The sequence below is a fragment of the Equus asinus genome, chromosome 5, assembly GCF_041296235.1.
Source record: "Equus asinus isolate D_3611 breed Donkey chromosome 5, EquAss-T2T_v2, whole genome shotgun sequence".
In the NCBI taxonomy this organism is placed as follows: Eukaryota; Metazoa; Chordata; class Mammalia; order Perissodactyla; family Equidae; genus Equus; species Equus asinus.
In genome coordinates this window covers 47,648,939-47,675,698 of record NC_091794.1, presented here as the reverse complement: position 1 = coordinate 47,675,698, position 26,760 = coordinate 47,648,939, and the positions used below count along the sequence as shown (strand labels likewise).

The 26,760-nt window shown below is 41.5% G+C and overlaps 1 protein-coding gene across 5 annotated transcripts in view; it reads left to right on the top strand.

The window, feature by feature from the left end:
* FNDC3B (fibronectin type III domain containing 3B) overlaps positions 1 to 26,760 on the top strand; it is a 330,867-nt gene that overhangs the window by 289,616 nt on the left and 14,491 nt on the right. For all 5 annotated transcript variants that reach the window (XM_014866810.3, XM_014866812.3, XM_070509439.1 and 2 more), the window contains one exon: positions 12,395 to 12,607. In XM_014866810.3, coding sequence (XP_014722296.2) covers positions 12,395 to 12,607 — 213 coding nt within the window. The remainder of the gene's footprint in view (positions 1 to 12,394; positions 12,608 to 26,760) is intronic.

Below are 26,760 nucleotides of genomic sequence, written 5' to 3'. Positions count from 1 at the left end.
GTGTTTCTCTTCTTAATTAGATGATCAAATAGTAGGCTGGTGGGGGGCTGTTATAAAAGGCCATCTTTACTTCTTAGGCCTCTCCTACCCCAGCCCTTCGTGGGGGATGGGGTCTCTCCTCACTGTCCCCCCACCTCTGCACTAAGACATCCCAGGCACTGAGATGGCTAGTTGTGATTGAGAAGTCACCTTCCCCAATTGAGGAAGGTTTGGTTTTGTCGATGCAAATAATCCGTAACAATCTATAAATCAAAACTGGGGTGTTTATTATGAGCCAGACCTGAGAACTGGCCTGGGGCCTTCCTTCTCCAATAGGAAGGGCACCAAAGAAGTGAGGTTTTTAACAGAGTGGTTATATACTTTCAAAAAGCATGCATCACATATGATTGGAATGTCCCTTTTACAACAGTCACAAGATTGCCTAGCAGCACAGTGATTGAAACAGCCCTTGATGAAGACAGCAGGAAGCAGGTCTGTGGTCTCAAGCTGGGTGGTCACAGCAGGTCAGTGGTCAGTCCCTAGCTTAGGGAGAGATGCTTATCCTTAAGGAAAAGCCAATGGGGGGGGGGGGGAAATGACATCTTTCTTTATCTTAAAGGGCATCATTCTTGTCTTTGGGACATAGTAAATACTTAAAGCAGATATACAATGCATACTCAATGGCCACACCAGGCCATTTTCCAAAAGGGCCTTTTGGAAAAACATGGTCAGGCCAAATTAGTTTTACACCAAATGGCTTCCTCATATACTCCAATATAGCCTATTGCTTGCCATTTATTTATCATTTTCCCCCTTTTGATCTATAATCTTTCAATAGAAAGCATTGATGATCAAAATATTGTCACTCAGTGCCAGGGTGGTTATTGCCTGCCCAGGGTCCATCATGTCCCTCCGTGCTAGGCTTTTATCTTATTTATTTGCCAAGTTGTCTACATTAGGAGGAAATAGTCAGACAAGCATACAGGTATATATATTAACAGAGCAGGCATTTCATAGGTTATATAATTTTTAATTAATTTTAGATTGTTGCACAAACATTGTATGTGTGCTTTTCTCTGACTCCTTATGTTTACATTGTTCACAATTGTAGAACAAGTACAGAAACAATGATAATTCAACATATTTGAGAATGTTAGTTTCGAGTGAGTTCTTAGGTGCATAGTCCTTATCAGAAAAGGAAATTTGTCCAGGGTTCTAAGATCAATCAACCATCTCAAGTCACTGAGCAACCATTAGTCTAGCTTATATGCCAGTCTTACAACACTGAGTAAAGAAAACAGCAATTAGTTTGAATAATATGACTAGTACAAGAATTGCAAGAAGTGATAGAAATAGGAATTGCAATCTGGATCAAAAAAGGGAACTGATACTGGAAGGGAGCCAACCAAACAAATCAAGACTAGATGTAGGATCGCTTAAGACGTTCACCTGTTTTTTCATGTGCTTCAGCAGAGGTGACAAATTGGAAGATTTATCACATATGAAAGCACAGCATTCAGCTTGAGTGATTGTATATGTACCACTGTGGGACGCAGTTAAAATATCTAAAGCCATTCTATTTTGAAGGACAGGCTTTTCCATTAAAGACATTTTAGTATTTAATAAGGCTATTCCTGCTTGACAACCATTAAGGGCTTCTGTAAGTGATATGACATCCCAAAGAAGGAACAAATATAGCTGCTTGGTGGCCATACCAGTGGAACACTGAATGAGCCTATCTGGCCTTAAAGAGAGGAAGATTGGCAACAGGTGTTAGCTCAGTGTGACTCCTTCCCTGCTTCCAAGGGAAACTCAGGGTGCAGCATTTTAGCCATCCAGGCAGTAGCCAAGGCTAGAGATTTGTTTCATATAACCACTGAGTTCCATTAGGAGCCACCCAATAAATGCCTAGCTTCCAAGACCAGTCTGTTCCAAATCAATCACTTTCTTTAAGTGCGATAGTATTTTGAAACCTTAAATGGAACATTTATAAAATAGGTATACAGTTTAAGCATAGCAAAGGTTTAAATGAGGGTATATAAGGTTGGGAATACAGGCCTGGTCCAGAGTCTTCAGACGGCTGTCTACAACAGATGCCACCATCTTCTCATCCTGGTATGTTACTTTCCAAGAAGGCTGCAGAGTCTTTTATTTGATGCCTCTCCTGATAAATAAATTCTCCAGGTTATAGTCCTGTGAAAAGAATCAGCCAGCAACCTCTCTTTTTTTTTTTTTAGTGTCTCAATGAGACCTTGACAATAAGATATTTCCTTTAAGCAAATTTGGTCCATACATTTCTTTGTCTAATTGCATAGGCCGTCCAGCTATTGTCTCGGAAGGAGACAGCCAACGTTTACCAAAGGGTGTAGATCTAAGATTAGGGAGCACCAGCAGAAGAGCTTTTGGTCATGAGAGAGACTAAATGCTTCTGAAAGCTTTGCCAGTTGAGGTTTGATTGTGCCATTGGTTCTTTCCACTGAGTCCTGAGGATCAGGGATGGTAGGTGCAGTGGAAATGCTGCATTATTGGCCAAATGTTACAAATAGATTTAATTATTTGTTTGGTGAAATGAGTTCCTCCATCACTGTGTAACTCAGTAGGAATTCCTCAAACAGGAATTATCCTTTTCAATAAGAATTTACCTAAAGCCGCTGCTGTTTTAAATTTAAAGGCCTCAATCCAATGTGAGATCATACGGATCATTACAAGATATGTTTATATCCTTGAGATGGTGGCTCTTGGACAAAGTCAAATTGCCATACCTTAAAGGGTCCCTTAAGAAGGGGAAAGTGACCTTATGATTCATGAAATAGTTTCCCTAGATTATACTTTCAGCATATAGCACAATGAGTATAGGCTTTATGAGCCACTGTGGGAAAAAGTTTCCAAAAGTATTGTTTTCCCCCTTTTATTGCCACCTTTGTTTCTCTTCTTCCATGGCAGTTTTCTTGAGCCTGTAGAAGGAAATCTTTTCCTGGGTGAGCAGAGTTAACAGAAAGTAGCAGGCATTCTTGAGGCTGGACAGCATATCCAGCTTGATAACATCCTTGCTTATCATTTAAGTAAGACCCATCTGTAAACCAATTAAATAATAGAATGCAGCTGTGGTCTTTTCCTCTTCTGATGTTGGAAGCAAGGTAGCAGGGGTAAAATAGTGAGTAATATTTACCTACACAGTATAACCTAAGAAGGTTTATTATCATTTACTTGACAGTGCTTCCCATGCAATTTACATACCAAACAAGCCTAATCCATGTCCCTCCCTTTATAGGAAGAGAGAACAATTTCTTTCGGAAGTCCCAGGGGTGCTCTGAAAATTCTCAAAGAAAAAAGTCAAAAGAAAGACTTCATTTAGAATATGAGTTATGGGGAGCTTGTCAAAAATATCAGAAGATTTTAAAACACTTGTTCAAACAAGATCAAGAGGTTGCTGATCTTGTCACCATGAAACAAGGGTCGCTGTGAAACAATGCTTAGTTACCCATTTAACCAAAGTGACAGCAGAAAGAGTCAAGGGCAAACAATCTAAAAAGCTTAATAGAGACCTCAGTCTTTTTGAACATAGGAAATTATTTTAACAAAACATAGATCCCTCTGTCTTTTAGGTAGACTTACTCAAAGATAAAAACCTTTTATAACCACTTTATCAAGAGCAGACTGAGAGATTAAGAAAATTATCCCTTTTAAGAAGGAAAGCCAAATTCTAATTGTTGTACCAGCCTACTTTTTATATTAAAAGTCATTTACTTAATTAGATTCATTTCAATCTTAGCCAACTTGACCATGTACAAAACTCCTCAGGGTTTTACTTCCATCAACCTTCTGTCACTTTCTTTTTGCATTCAATTCAGAATTTGTCCCAGGAATTTCTCCCCCCCCCCACCCCCCCCGCCCCATACCTTGGGACAAATTTATCTTTCTTAACAAAACGAACAAAAATATTTCCATTCTTTATAGCTGCTTTAGTGAAAACATGCATATTTCCTTGAATGCAAATATATTTTCCTTAATTTTTAGTAGCTTTAGTCACATATATTAGAATTTTTCAACCCTTAGGAACCTTAACTGTTAGTGAAAACTAAGAAGTAAACAACTATGAACTGTCTTTTACATTAGCATTCTGTGGCTTGGCAAATTTATGAATGAATACCTTTAATAATTTCTGAAAACATATGACTTCATAGTACAATCTTTTAATAAAACACAAAACATGTTGACTAATAGACCGACACCCTTTTTAGTTTTTCTGTAATAAGCCAAGAGTACATAAACTTATATTTAATAATTGTCTAATATTTTATCTTATTTAGAGATGATCTAGATATTTAATGAATTTTTATCAATTAAAATAACTTAGCAAAACTTTAAAGTTTCAAGTTACCAAAGAGATTTCGGAAGCTATTTTAAGTTCATATACCATAACACACAATTATTGTTAAAAGTTCACCCACACTCATCTTTTTCACATCTATTTAGTTACTTGTTCCCAGTAATTATTTAGATTGCCTACAAGACTTCATGAGACATTAGACAAAATTAGCCATCATTTTAAGTTATTATTTTTTGTTAACCAGTTTTGTAATAGAGACGACATCAGGTTATTTGACCAATATAGGCTGCATGTCTGCATCACATCCAGTGCTGATAACTCTTATGACATGCCTATTTTAATCAAACCAACACAGTTAAACAAGCTTTTACTTACCAAAGATTATTTCATATCACGTCAACTTGAAAGACATTTGGGTTAGTTGCATCTAGAAAAAAATTTTGTAAGCACTTACTTTAAGTCAATTGAATAGAGCTCTTTAGAAATTATACCATCTGGAGGTAAAATACCACATATTTATAACATACATATACAGACACACACACGTAAACAACAGACAGTTACAACAAAGATTTTCGGGCAAGGGTGTTTTTATAGCAGACTGCATCTGCAAAAACTTCTTTTCCCACTTTTTTTTTCTTTCTTTCTTTCAGTCTTAGGAATCTGGGATGGGAATATTCCACTTTTGGTAAGCTCTTGCAAGTCACAGCATAAAGCCAACCAGAGTTTGGAGGGGAGGCTACCTGTTCAGGAACTGGTTGGGCTTTTTAGAAGCTCAGTTTCCCACTTTTCTTTTAGTTTTGTTTTGCTGTAAAGTCTGAACAATTCCTAAGGACAGTGTAGTGGTTCAGAAGCATGGTGCTTGTGAGTGTTACTCCCTAAAAGGTCATAAACACTCTCTTATGTGCCTCGGTTTCTCCCGCCAGCAGCCTAAAACTGCTATGTGGGCTCAGAGCATGGGTGACCAACCCGCACATGTGCTTCCCTGGGCGAGTCTTTAATTAATTAGCATGAATGATAGTGGAGTTCCCAATGGGACCACTACACGTCATGCGGCATTCGATCCTCCAACACTCCTGTTGAGGTCCTCAGTCACCTGAGATCGCCTTTCGGCTGGAAGGAGCAATGTCCCTTTTCTTCAGAGCTGAACACATTCAGTCTCTCATTTCTCTATCAAGCAGTTTGTTCAGACTTTATTAACACAATTCTTTACAGTTTAAAGCCAAGTTAAAAAGGTCAGCTTGCCCCATTCACTCCAAAGTTCCCCCTAGGCTTCCCTTGCCTAGGAAATTCCTCCTAGGTTCCTCTTTCCTAGGAATTCCCCCACCTAGGTTCCTCTTACCTAGGAAATGTATTGGTACTTCCTTAAGGCACCTAGTCTTGAGGTTTGAAACAGCTCATATAAGACCTGGACCATTAACTTAAAATAAGGAAGTCCAGGTTTCGGGAGAACTCACCAGGGTCACCTGAAGAATGCAGTGATTCGGGGTGGTGGGGGCACTCAGTGGGCCCTTATTGGTACCGAATGCCAGTTCAGTGTAGATTCCAGGTGGTTTCTGGTGAGTTTCTCTGAAATTCTGCCATGCATACGTCAAGAAATATCAACAGGTGGTATAGCCTACTACACACTGAGGCTCTATAGTACTAATCTTATGGGACCACGGTTGTATGTGCGGTCCGTCGTTGACAGAAACATCATTATGCAGCACATAACTGTACAATGCACATTTAAAAGAAAGCATGCAGATCCTTTCTAAATTTCAAGATGAACGTGTTCAACATGTTACTTGAGCTAAAGAGAAAACTTCTCAAGTTTGGGTTTGGGATGGACTTTAATTTAGTAAAACTTGAAAGTCAGTTTGTTCTGAGGTAAATTCGTGGAATTGTTCCTCAGGTTGGTATTTGTTTTTTTTGCTAATTCATCCCGTGTGAGTGCTCACTGGAATTAGGAAATTATTTTCACACACTGCATTTTTCACCCCAGAACAAAACAGACATTAACTACTTTAGTCCTCGTTCAGCTTTTTGAGCCTCCTAGGCTCAGAGTTCTTAATATTTTTACCAGAATGCAAGGAGACGTGGCCTCATTTCATTTTATCAGTTCTATTTCAATTTTGAGAATTACCGTGTCATTTGAACTAATAATAGTTGTTAGTTCAGTGTCCCGGCTACACAGAAAAATGTTTTCCATGCATTTTTACTGATACAAAATGTGTTTTTGTAAAAATGTAGGAAAAGTTGAAGTGTTTTTAAATCTAGGTAGTAGATTTCAGGGCCAAAATTTGTTTAAATAATGTGAAAATAAATTTGTTGACTGTTCTAAAAGTCTGTTTCATTGGCAAAAGGCAGTTGTTGAACTGAAAGTGTTGTTTAAATTGAAATTATCTTTTTGTTGGATCAGTAGCCATGTTTGGTCCAAGTTATGCTAGGAGAGTCTGGGTGCCAGAATGCACAGACTTTGAGCCTAAAAGGACAGGCTCACTCCCAGATCTGACCTGCATCCACCGTATAGATCAGTACAAATGATTAAACCTCTTGGAGCTGCACCTCCTTCACTTGTAAAATAGACAAAGGAATTCCTACCTTGTGGGGTCGGGATAGAAAGTAGAGATAATACTGTACATTTAAAACCTAGGCTTCAGCTCCTAGTAGCCGCCGTGTCATTGAGGTTGAGTCATTTATCTTGAGTTAACTGTAGTTCCCTCATCTCTAAAAGCAGGAGAGAATCCCGGTTCTCACTCCATCCTGCAGTCCCTTGACAGAGCAAGTTCTCAACGTTGTTTGTTGTGCTGGTGGCTACTGTCATCTTCACCTTTTCCTGAGCTCTCTCTCTCATCCTCACCTTCTCATGGTGGTTTAACAAGAAGCCAATCCATGGAGCTGGCCTGGTGGCGTGGTGGTTAAGTTTGCGTGCTCCGCTTTGGCAGCCCAGGCTTCTCAGATTCGGATCCTGGGTGCGGATGTACACCCCGCTCATCAGGCCATGCTGTGGCAGCATCCCACAGACAAAATAGAGGAAGATTGGCAATGGATGTTAGCTCAGGGCCAATCTTCCTCACACACACACACACACACACACAAAGCCAGTCCTTTTACCTGTTGCTGCATCCTTGGCCATAATTTAGAGGAAGGACAAGCATAGATGGTATCAGCAAATTACTCTTTCAAGTGCGGTGGTGGCAGTAATGCAGCTCAGATAAAGACATGTGTCTGTGTGCCTGGCGCAGAGCCGCTCCTCGAGGATGCTCAGCACATTTCTTCACTGTTAGAGAGGAGTGAAGATCTCAGAAGAAGTCATAAGAGTAGTAACTCCGTAAATTAGTACTTTACGGTTCACCAAAGTGCTCACAGCCACCCTGAATCCTTTTCTGCCTGTGTGGTGGAGTATAAAATATTAAAAACACAAAGTGCTTTCCAAACGCCTTGTCTTAACTAAGTAATACTATTTGTCAGTACAGCAAAGATATTACTGTCCCCATTTGATACATAAAGAAACTGTTACCTCAAGGTGTTAGATAGTTTCCCTAAGGTCGCCAGAGTGATGAGCGGGGTTCCCAGAGGCTACACTGCTAAAGAGAGTTAAAACGCCACCACAGTATTCTTTTGTTGTTGTGTGTGTCTGTGTGTATCTAAGGCTGACGTTGTATGCCTACCAAATACTCCTCAGTAAAGAGTCAGGGAACCCAATACCTATCAACATACCGTGGAGGCTTTGGAGAAAGAAGTGAATTTACAAAAGAAATCAAATATTAAATCTGCATTTATTTTTGCATCTCAATAGTTGTATTTTATAAACTATTAATTCTTATGAATGATTCAGATCTCTTAGCATTTTCTTTCTTGAGCCAGACAGTCTTAAGAAACACGTTTCTTCACTTCCTTTTGTTTGTTAAAGTAGCGAAGGGCTGTTTGTGCTGCATGGAGCAAAGCAGTAGCGTCGCCTGGAACACAGGTGAGCCTGGCTCTAGAGGAGTATGGGCAAGCAAGTGGAAGACAGCAGCTCAGGCTCTGCGCTCCAGGAGTGCTTGTCCCTAGGATAAGCAGGGAAGGACTAGCAGTTTGGACACTAGCACTGAAACATAAAAGACCTTGTAGGTGAAGAAATTTGTTATACCATTGAAGAAAGACTGAAACGTAGTTCCCTTTTCCTAAGAAGGGAAAGAGGGTAATAATTTCTACGACCACGTTGACCACCTTTTTAGAAATATTTTTTTCCTCTCCACTTGCAGAAAAAATTCTTCCTTTCAGGGCCGGCCCAGTGGCGCAGTGGTTAAGTGCGCACGTTCTGCTTCTCAGCTGCCTGGGTTTCCCCAGTTCGGATCCCGGGTGCAGACATGGCACCGCTTGGACAAAGCCATGCTGTGGCAGGCGTCCCACATATAAAGTAGAGGAAGATGGGCATGAATGTTAGCTCAGGGCCAGTCTTCCTCAGCAAAAAGAGGATTGGCAGTAGTTAGCTCAGAGCTAATCTTCCTCAAAAAAAATTCTTCCTTTCCAATCATAGGAAAAAACTCCTATGAATACTATAAAGCTATTTTATAAGACTCATTTTGGGAGGCAAGGAAGAGTTGATTTTAGTCTTTCCATGTTATACTGGGAAACCCACGTTATGTTATCTACAGGAGACCTGGTGTTGCCGCTAGTATAATAGAAGCTGGGGAAAGTAGGGTCTTAGTAATGGAATTTTTGCTGTCCTTCATCAGAGGTGTTTACTACATTCCAGACTACGAGGCAGATATCATCCAGTTTGGGGTAATTGTGAATAGAGCTGCTGTAAATTTTTGTGTGAGCGTAAATTTTAATTTCTCTAATGACAAAGAATGGCATTGCTGGTTCATATGATATGTGTATGTTAAACGTTATAGGAAACTTTATAAGAAAACGGTTTGTCGATGTGCCTATACCATTTTGCATTCTCACCAGCAAAATCTGAGCGTTTCAGTTGCTCCTTATCTTTGCCAGCATGGTATTAAGTATTATTTTTTTTAGCCATTTTAATAGGGGTGGAGGGATATCTCATTATAGTTTTAATTTGCATTTTCTTAATGGCTAATGATGTTGAACATGTTTTTGTGAGCTTATTTACTGTGTGTAATAATTCCTCTTTGGTGGAATGTCTGTTCAGTCTTTTGCCCATGTTTTGTTGGGTGGTTTGTTTTCTCACTGTTGAGTTTTGAGAGGTCTTTGTACACTCTGGAGACAGTTTCTTTCTCAGATATGTAACTTGCACATACTTTTCCCCAGTCTGTAGCTTGTCTTCATTCTCTTAACAGCGCAAAAGTTTTTAATTTTGATCAAGTCCAATTTTTCCTTTTTTCTTTTGCGGATCACACTTTTCACATATCTAAAAACTATTTACCTACTTCTAGGTAGCAAATATTTTCTCCTGAAAAGTTTTGTATTTTACATTTAGATCTATGATCCATTCTGAGCTAAGTTTTTCTTATAAGATATGAGATTTAGATTGGTTTTTTCTTTCTTGATGTCCAGTTTTTCCAACACTGTTTGTTTAAAAAAGCTATTCTTTCTCCATTGATGGACTTTTACACCTTTGTCAGATATCAGTGGGCAGTGTTTGTGTGGACGTATTTCTGGAGTCTCTGTTGTGTTGAGCTATGTGTCTGTCTCTTTACCAATACCATGCTGTCCTGATTACCGTAGCTTTATAGTAAGTCACAAATCAGATAGTGTGATGCTTGCAACTTTTCTCTTATTTCTCAAATTTACATTAGCAATTTCAGTGCCTTTGCCTTTTCTCATAACTTTTAGAATCAACTTATCTATATCTACGAAGAATCCTGCTGCAGTTTTCTTGGAATTGCCTTATATCTATAGATCCATTTGGGGAGAATTGACATTTTTTCTGTGTAAAATCTTCCAATTCATGAATACTGTATGTCTTTTTCTATTTAGGTCTCTTTGATATTTTCAGAAGTGTTTTGTAGTTTTGATTTTCTTTCTTTTCGACCACTGCTTTTTTTTAATCCACTGGCTTGTACTCTAGCACATAATGTTGAATAGGAATGATGAGAGTAGACATTGTTTTCTTGTTCCCAATCTTAAAGGGAAAGCATTTAATCTTGCACCATTAAGTATAATGTTTGCTGTAGGTATTTCTATAGATACCCTTTTCAGGTTGAGAAAGTTCCCTTCTATCCCAAGTTTGCTGGGAATTTTTATTACAAATAGATTTTGAATTTCATCAGATGCTTTTTTTTACATCAATTGATACGATCGTGTGGTTTTTCTTCTTTAGACTATTAATATGATGGGATTGGCTGAGAGCTGGGGAATGAGAGAATGCAAAAAAGGAAGGAAAAAAGAGGAATGGGGGATTTTCCTGGTTCACCCTGAGCATTCAGGGAGCCCTTTCTCTCTCGGAGCCAGGCTTCTCCTAGAGCTCTCTGTCCATGCAGGTGTCCGCTCCTGGATTTCAGGCTGCCTTGAGTCCAGTCTGGGGGATAATGGAGGGAAAAACTGGTAAACTCACTGCTGGTCTGGTGATGGTTCGAATTCTGAACTTGCCCCAATCCTCCTGCTGCTGTTTTCTTTTCAGAGTTGTGAAATAGCTGCTGCGTTCCTTCTTCCAGGTTTCAGAGCTGCGTTCAGTGGAGTCTGCTCTCTCCATCTCTCCTGGAATTAACCTGCTTGTTTTCTTCTTCTTTTCTTAACAAGCTACAAGCATAGTATTCGCTTGACTTGCTGAAGTTTGAAGAATTAATGCAAATTGCGGTCACTTGATGAATTTAGGTATCGTAATACCTAAATGCCATTTTCTATATAAGTATAAGCAATAATTGCTAAAAATGAGAAGTACATAAAACTAAATTATAAGGATATTTTAACCGATCTGTTTCCTCAAAATTGATCTCTTTGGCTATTGTTTTTATTTTTGTGGTTTTAAAACACAGTGTTTTGAACTCAGATCAAGTTAAATGTTGGAACTTTTAGAACTGGTGACACCACCCTGCTCAGGGAACTCAGTAAGAGGCCTGTGTAGCTGGCAAGGGGTCTGGCTGGAGGTTTCTGCTGGAAGCCTCGTAAAGGGCGTGAAGAGGCTGGAGGAGATGCAGACCTGGGAGTGGTCTTCAGGTGCATGAAGCTGTGGACACGTGTGAGGTTACTGAAAAAACAGAATTGTAGGAAATGCCCATAGCGTACAGAGGAAGTCAGGAAGAGCCCGGTGGGGAGAGACCTTTGGTCCTGGAAGCAGAGGAAGAAGGCCTCTGCAGGGGTGTGCAGGCCACCAACCGCCAGGAGGAGCCAAGCTGCAAGAGTATGCAGTCACTGCGGGAAGGGGTGTCGAGGACGAGGATGGAGCAGTGCCATCAAGGTGTTGTATAAGGACCTTGGAGAACTGTTTCCATCAATTAGTAAGGAGGTAGAGGAACAGAAAGAATGCGAATAATAGGATATTATTTTATATATACATTTTAGCTCTGATTTTAAATTCCTAGACTTTAAGGGTGGTATTAATATATTTTTATTGTCTATTACACTGAACATAGTAAGCATCCAGTTGGGATTTCTGCACATCTGAATGACACCCTGTCACCAGCAGTGTCTGCAGCTTAGCTCTGGTTAAGGACCAGCAGAGAGTGCTGGGTGAGGCTGGTGAAAGGGAGAGCAGGGCCCTATTGAAGAGTTAGTTGTTGTCCTTTATTTTTGAACTCTGAAGGACACTCATTGATTCTCCTATTTCATTGATTCTTTATAGCTCACTTACTTCCAAAACTGACTCTGAGGCAGCTAAAGGATGGCTAGAACAAAATATAAAAACACATCTGCAGGATGTCTTCCCTCAGACCACAGACCTTTTTTTCTTTTTTCTTTTTTTTTTTTTTAAGTTAAGGAACCAAGGGATATCTTGCTAATGTGCTTTTCTTTGGCTTTTTTTTTTGGAATGGAGAGTGTAATCTCACCCCCAAGCTCCCCAGTTCTCTGTCTTGAATTACTTTAACTTGTTTTTCTTTATTCCATGATACTGCTTTAGAGGAAGGTAAGAAATACTCCACAATGTTTATTTCCAATGAGGAATCGCTGCTGTTTAAACCTACTATGTTTGTATATTTTTCCTTTTTCCAGGATCAGAATTCAGGCCATAAATGAAATTGGAGCTGGACCCTTTAGTCAGTTCATTAAAGCGAAAACCCGGCCGTTACCACCGTTGCCTCCTAGGCTCGAATGTGCTGCGGCCGGGCCTCAGAGCCTGAAGCTGAAGTGGGGAGACAGTAACGCCAAAGCACACGCTGCTGATGACATGGTGTACACGCTGCAGCTGGAGGACAGAAACAAGAGGTGAGGTGGGGACGAGGGCCTGTGGGGAAATTCCATGGCTTTGTCTTGTGGATGACATCCTCCTTGTTGATTTGTCCTCTGAAACACTTCCTTCTTGTTCAAAGATTTCCTGTGTCTCTGGGTCCTGCATTTTTATACCATTCTCTATTTGGAATTTCTAAACTAACATTCGAAAGATTCTGTTTCCCTACATGTGATAATATATGTGTTTGTTTTTTCTTTCATAAAACCAATGATAATGGAGGGAAATTATCTCAAAAGTAAATTGTCAGATTCAAGTCTTCGCTATGTAATAGCGTTATGATAGTCACAAGTGCAGAGGGATGTCCGACCCAGGAGGAGATGTTACCTCTTTAAATATTCAGTAACCATTGGGACAAACATGTTTACCAATCTGAAATAGCTGTGGTGATGTACAGATGGGGATGTACTCTGTAACTATGAGCAATGCAATATCAAATTAACCAGAGCAAATAGGTTAAAAAATTCTTTATAAGATTCCATGCCCGGGAAACACTCTTGGCCACAGAAATCAAATCCAGGCTTTCACCTAGTATTTATTTAACCTAACTTCATTTCCTCTGAAAATGGCTGATCAGAAGATAGGCAGCTGCACTGTATTTACAAATAATTCAGATGCAGAGCAAAAGTTAATGATAACAGAATGTTCTGTTACCTACCCAAAGTCCAAATCAGAGATTGAAGTGAAGGAGGATCACCATAAAACCAAGATAGCCTGACAGAGCCGACACACTGCCCCTTCCCCACGGCGTACCTGCTGAAGCACAAAGCTAGTGTTAGTGTGGAAGTGTTTCTGTCATTTCCCTTTTATGCATTGTAGTATCCTGTTCATTTACATGAGGAATTGGATTGGTTAGCACAGAAACCCCTGTCCAGTCTCCGCCTCCTGCCCTGGACTCAAGTGCTTTGGTTCATTTCAGCGCAGTGGTGTCCTGCTGTGTGGAAGGCACTGCTTGAGGTGGGCCTGCAGTGGAGACCAAGATCAAGTAGAAAGCAAGGCCCTGTCTCCAGGAGCATAACACCAACCCACAGGCATTGAACCTTAGTGCCATTGGAGAAAAGTGCTCTGGGAGTTTGGAGAAGGCAGGCAGAGACCATCTGGTTGCAAAAATCAGGAATGGCTTTTTGAAACAGATGACATTTGAACTTGACTTTGAAGGACTTAGCAAAGGTTGACCTCCGAAGAACAAAAAGTAGTTGTCCTATTGGAAACTTGTCCTGGTGTAGAAAGCACAGAGGAAGTAAGGCTTCTTTTAGTAGGTTCATTAGAGATTAAATGCATCTTCACTACTGTGCTGTGTGCCCTTGGATGCGTTTTCATGGACTCATTATTTTACTGGCAGGGAACTCCTCAACTGGAGAGGGCTGGCAAGAACAGGACTTATGAACTCCAGAAATCATGATAAATATATAGAACTAGCATTTGGGGACATTTCTGAACAAGCCTTTATGTTTTTTCCTGGGCATTTGGCTTCCGTTGACAGTAGAGAGAACTTCCCTTAGACAATATCTTTTAGTTGTACTGTTTTAGAAAAGTGAAGCCCAGAAATGTTGTTGAAGCTGGTGGCAGAACTGGGATCAGAGGCAGCGCCTCCTGACTCCCCATGCAGCTGCCTCTACCATCACCTCCGGGACTGTGGGGGGAGTGATGGCTCTACAGCAACCAGCCGACCCCGTCTTGCTGCAGCCCTGCCCTGTGCGGGGCCGCTGCCTAAGGTGCTTCAGAGAGAGAGCTGTACAAGTGCGTGCTCAGAACAAAAGCTCCATGAGCACTAGTCCAAATGAGTGTGCTGTTGTGAGACATTTAAATATGCCAGACAGCAGAGAGTGCAGAATCTGGTAATCAGTGCGTGCTCTTTCCTCCAAAAAAAAGCCCGAAGCTGGCCTTGTTAATCAAATAAATGACTTGCCTAAATTTAAATGGCAATTTAAGAAAACTTAACCATTAGGAACAGTATTTTTCTTAATTTTCTGAGCTAGAGTCCAAATTTATCTTTTTTAAATTAGATTTGTCAGTGCTCTCAGAAAATTATTAAAGTGATGGGAATATAGAGCATAATAAATTCTCATTCTATTTGTGGAATAATTTTCCTGGGATTTAATAGGATGAAACTTGGCCTAATTTGAGTTTGAAGGTGACCTTCCTTAGTGTCTTGAAACTGAACTCTTGCAGTGAATGGCCCCTTGAAGCCAAGCTTTTGGCTTCAGGTCTTGACTCCTGAGGATCAGGGAGAAATCATTCGAGTGGGATACATCGTAATACTTGCTATTAGCATAGCCTTTGTCAATTCTAGTCCCTTTAAGATCCTTTAGGACTTGGCCCTGGCCTGTCCAGTTGAAAGGAACAATGTCTTCTTCCAAAGCGGCACCTCCCTTTTTCTCGAACATGTTGCTGGGGTGGTTTCTAGTTGTGGCTTTAGGGAAAAGCGCCCATATTCTTTAGCATTTGCTTTGTTTTCATTAACTGCTAGTAAGTTCTTTTTATGAATGTGGCAGAAATATTGCACGTCCTGCTGTGGCCAAGGTAAGAACAAGAGATAGATTGAATTGTGGTTTTAATTTACTTTGCTAGCTAGTGACTGTGGGCATTTGAAAGGAGAGCTGCCGGTGTCTGAGTGGTACAGCTGTCCTAACCAGCTATGGAAGTAATGTGAGTCTTAAAATGTATTTTGCAACAGAAGCACAATGAAAATTAATAACCGCATGGTTGGTAATTGTCAGAGTAAATAGTTAAGTCAATTTTGGCTGCTAAACTATTTGTCTTACTTTTTCCTCATCCATAAAATACAGGTTGAATTAGAAGATGGACTCTGAGCTCTTTCCTTTTTCACCTTAAAGCAACAATCATTTGTAGGTCATTTATGAGCTTAAACTCTTTACAAAAAGATGTCTCTTGTAAATGATTAGGGCGTGTTATCTCTCTCTCTCTCTTCATATTTTAGCTTCTGCTTTTGACAAGTAAGGAAATAATAAGAAAGAGACTGACGTTCCACAAGACTGACCATTTAATGTCCAAAAGCCCTAAGGTTTTGAGTTTATGATGTACTGGTTTATTATTTTATATATGTAACTCTTAATCAAGAAATCTGAAATGGCCCAAAGATCTCTAAGTATAATGTTTGGCCAAAAATATATTTTCAAACTTTCTAAAGTAAACTTCCATTTATTGAGCACCTACAAAGTGCCAGGCTTTGAGAGCTTTTGTCTACATTATTTAGTTCTTGAATAAAAAATGAAATATTTTCTGTCATGATAGGATTTCTACCGAAGCCCTTACCATCCAGGTGAACAAATAGGTTGTTTCTGATAAATTGACTTGATTTTAACTTATGATTATCAGGAGTTTTATACATGCAAAGAAAGGAACTGTGCTTAAGTATTGAATAGAGAGAGATGACCAAGATGGATCCCTGTCCTTAAGGAGCCCACAGTCTGGTGGGGGATGGGTGGAAGACACAGATACACTCGAGCAAATCTTGATGTGGAGGCTTAGAGATTGACACGTGCACAGAGTGTTGAAGGAGGATAGTAGAATGGCTTCTTTGTAGGCTTAAAATTCAATGAACAGAGAAGGCTTCTCAGGGAAGTGTTGTAACAGCTTGGGTGAGACTTAAAAGGTTTCCAATCGTATAATCTCCTGCAAGAGAGCCTTAGGATGGAGACTAGTGATAAGGACTCAGGATTGGTTGGAAACCAAGCACACAAGCCCCAAAGGACAGAAACGTGCCTTGGCTCTTTCTCCAAGGAAATGCCTCTTTTGTTCTGGTACTTTTACACTTGCATCTTTTTTAAAGTTTGGGGCTATTCCCTGTAAATAGAGGGGATTCCAAAAGGGCATCTTGCCCAAATCCTTGCCTCAAGGTAAATCGACCTAGAATTCATCTGGATTACCCGGGCTTGGTAAGTTGAAAGGTTTTTTCACCTTGAAGAGGACGTTTGTTTCCCATATGTTTGACCCACAAGGTTCCCAGTCCAAGGTCACTAACTGCGACTACATATTTATGTCGCAGCCTCAAAGCAATGCTGTGTATTTGTAGGACTGAGTTTATTTCTAGCAATTAGATTGTGATCATTCAATCAGTGATTGTTTTTCTTGAATTGCTACAATGTGCCTAGGTCTTATGAGCTATGTGACTTACCTATAGGAGCTTTCTTGCTGAGAAAATAAATTAACGTGAAACAATGAACAGACGGCACAAGAGATTTTATTTAATTTCAACAGAAAAACAAAAATTCTATTAGTTTGGCCATAGCGTGATTAAGTCTATTATTCTTAGCAGATCTGGCACAGAAGATCCAAATGTCTTTGGTTCCTGTCTATGCAAGAAAAATAGATACCCGAAGTAAACATTTTCGTAATGCTTTGTTAACCTAATGCAGGGAGTAGAATAGCAAGATCAGCTCATGCATTTTAAGATTGTAATTCTGTACTGATAATTCTGAAGATGCATTTGTCTGTGTTACTGAAATGAAGTGTTATGCTACCCTAACAGAATTTGAGTTGATGTTGATTCTCATTCTGACCCTTGTGGTCCATGTTCCCAATAATTGTACACAGCACTGAGGCGAGAGGAACTTAAGTTCCAGGAATGCACTTTTGGTTAATCTGTTGTTCAGGTTCAGTCAGACAGCCGGTGTATTTTAAAGCAAGGCTCCAGCAAAATGAGGGTGGGGGGAGGGCTCCAATAGAGTGGGTAGTTACCACTTGCTCTCTGTTAACTCTGCCCTTATGCCCAGGACATTTTCCCTTCACCCAGCAAAATCAGAGCAGCTTTGTAATGTGTACAGTATGACTGCCTGTTTGCTGTTGGGGACAGAAAATAATCTGCATAAAGGAACCCAGAAAAAATACACACTAGGTAACTAATAAAAGCATGAGCACTATGGGAGGAGTGTATTTTCTCAATGTATACCACTTATAGAACAAAGTCCTGCTTATATTGCTCGGGGCATAACTACTGAATAATATGCAGTTATTCATATTGTTGCATATGGATAAAGAGTTTCATCAGTAGCTATAGTGACATTTTATTTCTTAGAAAAGGAGCATAAAAAGGAACATAACCAAAAAGTATTGCAGCCTGATGGCTCACAAACCAAAGGGTCCATATGCAGCTGAGGACATAGGGGGAGGAAATTAACTCCTTTCCTCATTGGTCTTTTGGAAATTGCTCTTGGCGTTTTTGTGCTCAGTCTGCAAACAGGGACTCTCACCAACATCAAAACTCGTTTAGCAAATGTATCTTCCCTGCCTCAGGTGCCCCCACATGATGCCATCTGCTTCCATTTGCTTGTGCATAGACATGACAGGACTCAATGTTTTGTGTGGAGTGAGGGCACATGCTATCCTTTCCTGTTTTGAACATCCTCCGTGCCCAAACATCACGTTAGTAACATAGGAAATTCACACACACACACACACACACACACAATCCATGGAGCCCAGAGAAATTAAGGAAAAAATAAAGGCAATGACATGTCATTGTTAAGGAATAGAGCTGTACTGAGCTTACTAATAGCTGTTGATTTGTGATATTGTGAAACATGTTTTGAAACATGCCATGTGAAGCCTTTACTGGATTAGGTCATTTTAGGTCAGCAGGTTAGATCATTTTGAGGTGTTAATGTTAATGGGCTGCTGTTGGCCTGTAGTGGGCCTAGAGACTACAAGATAGCAACAAGGTAGTAAACACAAAAACCTTAGCAGTATCTCTTATTTATAAGCCATCCAGAGCATTCTTAGATGTTTGTTTTGAAACAAACTGTTTTAAGAAAACATATTTTAAAATTAAATTCTTTATATGTTATTATTTTCCTCTGAAATGATTTAAAATAAACATTTAAAGATGAAACATGTCTGAATTTCTTCCTTCAGTTGCACTTTAGTGCAAAAATGTCATCTTTCATAATGTTAAATCCTAATACTGAGGTTAAAAGTATAGCCTTCCAGGGCCAGCCCAGTAGTGTAGTGGTTAAGTTTGCACACTCTGCTTCAGCAGCCCAGGCTTCACGGGTTCAGATCCCACACACTGCTCATCAAAACCATGCTGTGGTGGTGACCCACATGCAAAATAGAAGAAGATTGGCACAGATGTTAGCTCAGGGCCAATCTTCCTCACCAAAACAAAGAATATGTATAGCCTTCCCCTAGAATTCTTAAAAATGTCAAGAGTCTGTTGTTTTGCCTTCCTAGGGTATAATCAATACGGAATTGTAGAACTTACTTGGTCCTTTCATTTGGATCTCATAAAAATCCCTGCCAGGTGAATAAGACAATTACTATTATCCAAGGTATCTGGACTCAGCCTGGAGAGTTATTGACTCATTCAAGTTTGTAGTGAAGGTAACAGACTCCTCATTCTGTTCAAGGTCTTTGTACATCTATGTACCTCCATGGAGTACTCTGAGAGGCTAGCAGAATAAGCAGAATGCTTTTGTATTCACAGATACATAGAACATTTTTTAAAATCACTGATGTGGGCCAACATTAAAACCCACTGAAGGGTTTAGTTTCAAGAAGACGTCATAGTCAAAACTAAAGCAGGTTGTGACAGAGCCATAAAGGATTCGTTTAGACTGTAAACTTTCAGTGACCCACCCAACCTTCTACCTTGTTTGTGTTTTCCCTTCCAAGTAAATATTTTTAGCACAAGAGAGCATTTCCCCCTATTTTTCCTTTCCCTAAGTAAAAATGGCCAAATTTGCATTAATGGACAGCACTTCTGTAGGACCAGCTGCTCCCATCTTGGTCTGATTTCAGCAGCAGGTCTTGGCCTGGGTTCACCAGGGTCGGATGAGTGGTACGCACGTGCACAGCTTTCTATCCAACTCAGGAAAGCCTGAGGGAATGTGAGTGAAAGGGATGCCATTCTGGGGACATCTTCCAGGCTTCTCCACTCTTGAGAAATGAGGTACATCATTCATGAACCTTGGTGCTTTGTTATTAATAACGTTAGTAGTATTAACAGTAACAGCTAATGTCTATCAAGCATTCACAAGTGCTAGGCATTTTGTAATGGGTTCTCTCTGCTGTTGTCCCATTTGATTCTTATAACAACCCTCTGAGGGGCAGTCGCCATTACACCCATTTTACAGAGGAAGGAACAGCTTTCCTGGCTATAGAACCCAAGATCACTAGGCTATTGAACCTGAACTCAAATTCAAGTCTGCTGACTGTGAAGATTGTTAATACCCACGGTACCTTCAGCCCCTGCACCAAGGGGTGGAACCCCACAGGTGTTTGCACACCTGTCCTCTTGGTCTTCACAGGAGCCCTGGGTCATGGGGCTGATCCCTCCAAAGGTATGTGGCCATGGGCAGCAGGGGTTGAGGATGGAGTAGAAGACCCCTCAGAGGCATCAGCAGTGTGGGCCCAGGGCTCCAGGGTGACCTCTAAGGAGCTATGACATCACAGGGGATCCCTGTGGCTACATAAGCCCCAGCCTGAACTGAGAGTAAAATTACTTAGTGACTTTAAGGAGCATGTGCTACATTTCAGGAAACATGCCACCTGTTATATATTTCATTGTGGTTTTGTAGCACAGGAGCATTTGTGTAATAAAAATAAGAGTGAACATTTCATTTTTACTCCTTGGTCACCAAATCCACTCATTTTGGGGAAAACTGTATGTCCAGCACAGGCCATAACAGATGCAGCAGAACTTCAGAGATTCAAATGGGCCTATTCCTGCTGGGACATAAGCCAGTCATGGCCCCAGTAACCTGGAGACAGGCCTGCGTGGCGGGAGTTGAGAGCCACGGTCATCCTCAGGTTCCCTTAGCCTGACTGGGATCCCCGAATGGTGATCTGCAGCCGTCCTGGTACAGAGTCCGGAGCCACTGATACCATATATTGAACTTGTACTCTGTGTTGGGCTCAGTGCTAAGCTTTTTACCCCCGTTTCTGCATTTGACTCGTAAAACAAGCTGTGCAGTGGATGCTGTCCCCGTTTTGCAGACGGGAGGAACTGACGCTTAGCAGGGGCAAGTGCTCTGGCAGTAGGGGGCAGAGCTGAGATTGGCGTGCAGTCTTCTGGGTCCACCTCTTCCCGCCAACAGTGTCGGGGAGGGGGAGAAGGGAAGGGTGACCCAGGCTTTACAGGCACCACAGACCAGGGGAGCGTCCCGGGAAAGCAGACTCCCCACACGGTGCGTCTTCGTTGCGGAGGCCACACTCACCCCCACAAAGCGAGGGATTGAGGTCTCTGTGAGAGTTTTGTTTACCGTCTCCTGCTGGTTATGTAGGCATGTCAGCTGCTCTAGGTCCTCCCCGTTCCCAGCTGGTTTCTTCCCATTCCAGGATCTTCTCCCCTCCCCCAGGCGTAGGGCCATGCACACGAAGTAGTTTGGATCAGGGCCTTCGAGACAGCAGGACTGCTGTCAGCCCCTAGTGAGACTCATGCGCCGGGGCCTGTGGTGCATGAACACGGGTGGGGTGCATGAGGGGGAGGGGAGAGGAGGGGTCGAGAAGGCTTGCATGGCTGCTGCCCTCTTCTCTGGCGAAGCCGCGCTCTCAGCTCTGAATCCTGGGTTGCATTTAAAACGTGGAGCCTTCAATCATCGTATCTTAGGACAAGTAGCATGTTTAATTCTGTCACCAAAGGCCTCTGACTTACCAATTAATGAATTTTACAATGAAGTTGGTCTTTTTAAAAAAAAAAGATTTAGGAGAGAGAAAAAATTAAGTTGGTCTTTGTAAAACAAATATTTTATGAATATTTTTAATCTCTCCCTGAGTGGTTCTAGCCACAGGGTGTTGACTTACGGAGCCTCCTGGAGAGGCCGCCGTGCAACTGGCATAAATCCCAGGCTCGGGAGAAGGAAGATTCTTTCTTCTCCTGCCTCTTGGAATGATAGAAAATAATTACAGGATTGGGGTGACAGAGAGATTCTGTTCTTTTTGTGTTGGCTTGTGTGTTTATTTGGTTTGGGTTGGCCTAATTGTTTGAAACAGAAGTTACTGTCAGCATATACGGAAGGAGATTCAGGGTCAACGGCTTTCATTTGAGGCCCGCTCTGTAGGGGCTCGGGCCCGTACACGAGCTATCAAGTGAATCCCACCGCATGGGGAGGTCTGCTCGCCCACGCTTCACTGACGGGTCCCAGTGTGAGAGGGCGGACAGCCCCACAGCTGGTGTCCCAGGCTGGCGCCAGGGCCCGGTCTGCAGGGCAGCCTCGCTCCCTCACAGCCGACTTCCCACCCAGGAGAAAAGAAAATAACCTCAGTGTTAGCCGACAGTGGTATAGATGGCCTCTCAGAAGGGAGACTGGGGTTTCTTTTTTAAAATCCTGTCTTCTCAGCATTATAAAATGATTACAGTCATGCACCACATAACGACAGACCACACATGCAACAGTGGTCCCAGAAGATTAGTACCATACAGCCTGGGTGTGTGGTAGGCTGTACCATCTAGGTTTGTGTAAATACTGGAGGGAAGGAAGACATTTTCCTCTACTCTTCTAGGTTCTTCTGGCTGATCTAAGATTTAAATTGACATGAGACAGATTAACAGAAGAAAAACAAAAGTTTAATAATTTGAATACGTGGGAGAAATTTAAGAAAACTGAGTAACTCACCAAAATGGCCAAAGCCTTCACCTTAAATCCCATCCTTAGCTAAAGACAGAAGATGTTGGGGGTGGGGAGAGTCAGGGACTTAAGAGAGAAGGAAGGCAATTCACAGGGAGGTGGAAAGGAGCAAACGTTTGGAAAACGAGAGTTTGCCCACACAGAACCAGAAGAACACAGATGGGAGCCCAACAAACAGGCTTTTTGAGGTTGCTTCCTGTCTACCACCTAGTTTGTGTTATGGTAAGGTGATAGCTTGCTTCCTGGAACAGATTTTTCTTAATCTGATTTCTTTTAGGTGGTTAAGGGGGAGGTAACAAAAAAAAACCTTTTAAGTCTTTTGTTTCTTAAAAATAGTCAGCCTTGGGGCTGACCCAGTGGCGTAGTGGTTGAGTTTGCACGAGGTCCAGGGTTCACAGGTCTGGATCCCTGGCATGGACCTAGCACTGCTCATCAATCCACACTGTGGCAGTGTCCCACATAAAACAGAGGAAGACCTGCACAGATGTTAGCTCAGGGCCAATCTTCCTCACAAAAAAAAGCAGCAGCAGCAGCCTAAAACAATCTTCATGTTAATGAGATGTTTGGGGTTGGCAGATTTTGTTCTCCTTCAGTACACTCTGTGATGTTTGCACAATGACAGAAGCACCTAACGACGCATTTCTCAGAACGTATCCCCAGCATTAAGTGACACACGACTGTTTAACACATATTGAGTGATTATCACATGACTTCTGTTTTGTTAACCCATTTAAACCTCACAACAGCTCTGAGGTAGCTTCTGTCATCATCTTTATTGCACAAAGGAGAAAACTGAGGCAGCAAGAGGCTGAAGAAGCTGCTGGCGTCTCAGTCTGCAGTGCAGTTCTGGTCACAGGACCCGCGTTTACTGAGAGCGTGTCAAGTACCAGATGGGCATAGAGAAACATACAACCAGTGTTACTGCTTATTAAAGTTTTCAAAATTAAAACCCTTGAAACCCTTAAAATTAGACTGAAAGTGCCAAACTGGCTGTTATCATATGAAGATATTTTCAGAAACCTAAAATTGACGGGTGAAATTTTATGAAGGATTTTCTGATTGATAAGCTGACTTATATGTAGAGCTTGACTAGAATCTGTATACTTACGTGTTTCAAAATTTCTTTGTTAGGAGAGTAAAATAACATGAAATTAGAAATAACTATGATAAATATGATTTCCATAAGAAGTGTGGATACCGAGTCTTTCTCATCTGTCACCCCGCAGTCTCATTCTTACAGTTCTCTTTCCACTCTTCCCTCTTTTATTTCCTTAAGAAGCAGAGGGGGGACCTTTCAAGTGAGAGAAGTATGGACTTTTAAACAATACGCAGACTTGCCCTCTGTCTGTAATGGCTCCTTGTGGCTCTCGGTCACACATCAGAGCGAGATGATTTGGGGAAAGCCCTCAGAAGGCAGTGGGGTCAACTGTCTTGCTTCATTGCTCAGGTCCTTCTGACCTTGGGCCTGTGCGTCCACCTTAGGACACAAGCTCCAAGAGGACACAGTGCATCTGTTTCTCCAGATGGGCGTTTGGTGTGGGAGTGACACTGTTGATGCTTGGATGTCTGGGAATGTTTCTCCGAAAACCCTTAGGAATCCTGCCGTCTCTGCTCCCCACCCACATCTCCTTTCACTTAGGAGAGAGCCTGTGTCGGGGCCGTCACCTTCCTCCCTCCGTTTCCTGACAGCTCTGTACCTGGTTCATTACGTGACACAGGAATTGGCCACAATATATTTTGGGTATTCCCATACACATTTTGAGAACAAAGTGAGAGAACCGTCCTCCTCGCCAGGATTTCTCCCGGTACCTTTTGTTAGGGGAAGGAGGTCAGACAAAGCAGGGATGGCTTTCATCAGAGCAGCAAGCAGAGTAGACAGTGGGCTAAATCAAAGGCCTGGTCAGACACCTGCTTATTCTAAAAGAGACTGGAAGGGAAAGAACTACCCATTTCCCCCCTGTTCTCAGTGCTCGTCTGCTGGGAGCACCAGGCTGCCGGTTCCTGACTTCCTGTCCAAGGGAAATCCCAGCCACAGGCGGGCCTCCTGCAGCTGCATGAACCCACTGTCCCTGAATGCAAGGTGCTTAGACTTTAACCTGAAATCCTCTGAGCAGATGCCCCTTTCAGAACCTCCAGTTGCACTAGCTTTTTTCTAGGAGCAAATGCAGCCTTTGCTGTATTTCTAAGTAGCACTATCCCAAGATTGCAGACAAATGCTCTAATAGCAAAATTTTAAAGTTCTTTATTACCATGACCTCTTTCCACAGTGCTTTTTATAAATTGGAATGAGATTTGAAAAGATTAATAAGATGTTGTGGTGAAAGAGCAAAACAAGTTAAACGAACAAGATAGCTCATCCAGAAACAGCAGGTTTTGATGTATTTGGAAATTGACACATGCTATTTGCTCAGTTTAGACAACACACACAATTAGAGGCTGACTTGGCTTCGGTCAGTGTCTCTGTGACTGCAAGTGCAACTGCCTCCATAGGTGTATTGAACTTATGTTCAAAAGGAAACACTCTCCTTGGAGGAGGGCACCCAGGGAAGTGGTGCTCTTGCTAGTAGCCCTCTGCAAACTCCATTAAAAGCTGAGCTTTATTGCAGGTTTGTCATGAAGATCTGACACTTTTACTTCTTAAACTGTAACGTCCATTTTGTGATATAATTTAGGACAATTACTCCGGTTAGAGATTCTAGCCCAGGTGAGGCTGAGTTAATAAATAGCTGTTTGCCTCCAGCATTAGCAAGGGTGTCTTCATTAAGGTGCTGATACGTCAGGAGCGCTCGATGGGTTGCCATGGTATTCGTGGGTTTCAGCCTGGACTCTGGCTTTCCCTGAAATTAAGAACATTCAGCCTTCAGTCAAAGGTGCTTCCTTACACAGCAAAGCAGAAGGAACATTAAGTAGGTGAAATGACCAGGGCTCAGGAACTCCACTGCAAAGGCTGATGAGCACGTGGATATTTTAAAATAAGTATTGACTCTGACAGGTTTTGTAAGCAAGTTGTTTAATCTCCATATCTATCCGTCCTTCCGCGCAGAGGGACTGCTCTCTAGCACGTGGAAGAGCTGCTGCTCTCCTGAAAACCCTGCCCGTGCACAGGACCAACTAACCCACAGGCATTACGTCCTGTTCATCTTTGAATCCACAGAGCCTAACACACAGCAGATGTTCAAGAAATGTTTGCTAAATGAACGCATAAATTCTGCTTACCCCTTAGGCCAAATTGGCCCAAGAGTCAGACATTTTGAATTGCGATTCTATCATTGACCACATTCCAGCAGGATCTGAAGACAGAGGATTGTCCTCAGATGCTGTGACGAAGCGCTGGAAACCGGGAGAGCCAATTGGCCTGTATAGGATCAAGGCAGTGTGGTGGGATTAACTCATGTAGTGGTTCTCAGAGTGTCTCTGGACCAGCAGGATTCAGATCCCAAATCCACTCAAGATCCTGGGTAGCTTATGGCAGGTAGTTAACAATAAACTTTTGGAAATAACCAAAAGACAAATGATGACTGTATATTGTATTCTAAGTAATCTAGTTTTGTTGTGAGAAAATACTAATTTTTCAAGACTCTGGGGGAAAACACTTGAAATGTAAGTCCTTCTTTTTTACCTTCATGCTGTCTGTGCTTCTGTCTCATGGACATATTAATTAACAGAGAAGTATGAAAGAGTCCTGCTTCAGATGGGAGAAGGATCCAGAAGCTTCAGGTCTAAACTGTCCAGCCCACATATACTGTTTTTCTGTTATTTGATTAACCTGATAGATGATTCTGAGCAAAGTAACTTTTTTCTTTTTACATATTTTCTCAAATATCTATAATCCTAAATGTTTTCTTATTAGTTTGGGAAAGGGGTTTTGCAAGCTCTTGGAAGGATAAAGGTTAAATTAAGAATTTTCTTGGGGCTGGCCCCGTGGCCGAGTGGTTAAGTTCGCGTGCTCCGCTGCAGGCGGCCCAGTGTTTCGTTGGTTCGAATCCTGGCCGCGGACATGGCACTGCTCATCGAACCACGCTGAGGCGGCGTCCCACATGCCACAACTAGGACCCACAACGAAGAATATACAACTGTGTACTGGGGGGCTTTGGGGAGAAAAAGGAAAAATAAAATCTTTAAAAAAAAAAAAAGAATTTTCTTATTAAACCTCATTTATTTGAAAATTCAGGTAAAGAGGACATTGTATTTCTCAGGTGCCTAGTTAACTTTATTACCTAGTACATCATAGGAAGGGTAAGTTAAGAGTATCAGATTAGATAGATGTTACCGTTATGAAAAATTTGAAATTTGTTTTTTATTAGTAAATAAAAGAGTGAACTGATGTTTCCAGAATCTATACCGTAATTAAAGGGATCTCATTCTAAGCTTTATCTATGCTTAAATTTGTTTTTCTTTTATATAAACATATATTAGACATTAAACGTAACCATAACATAGCAACTTGGCGATTATTATTTCAGACTGTATGAAAAGCATTTACCACGCTGGCCTGATCTGCTCCACTAGTTTGTACCGTGACTGATGTCAAGTGGCTAATGGAT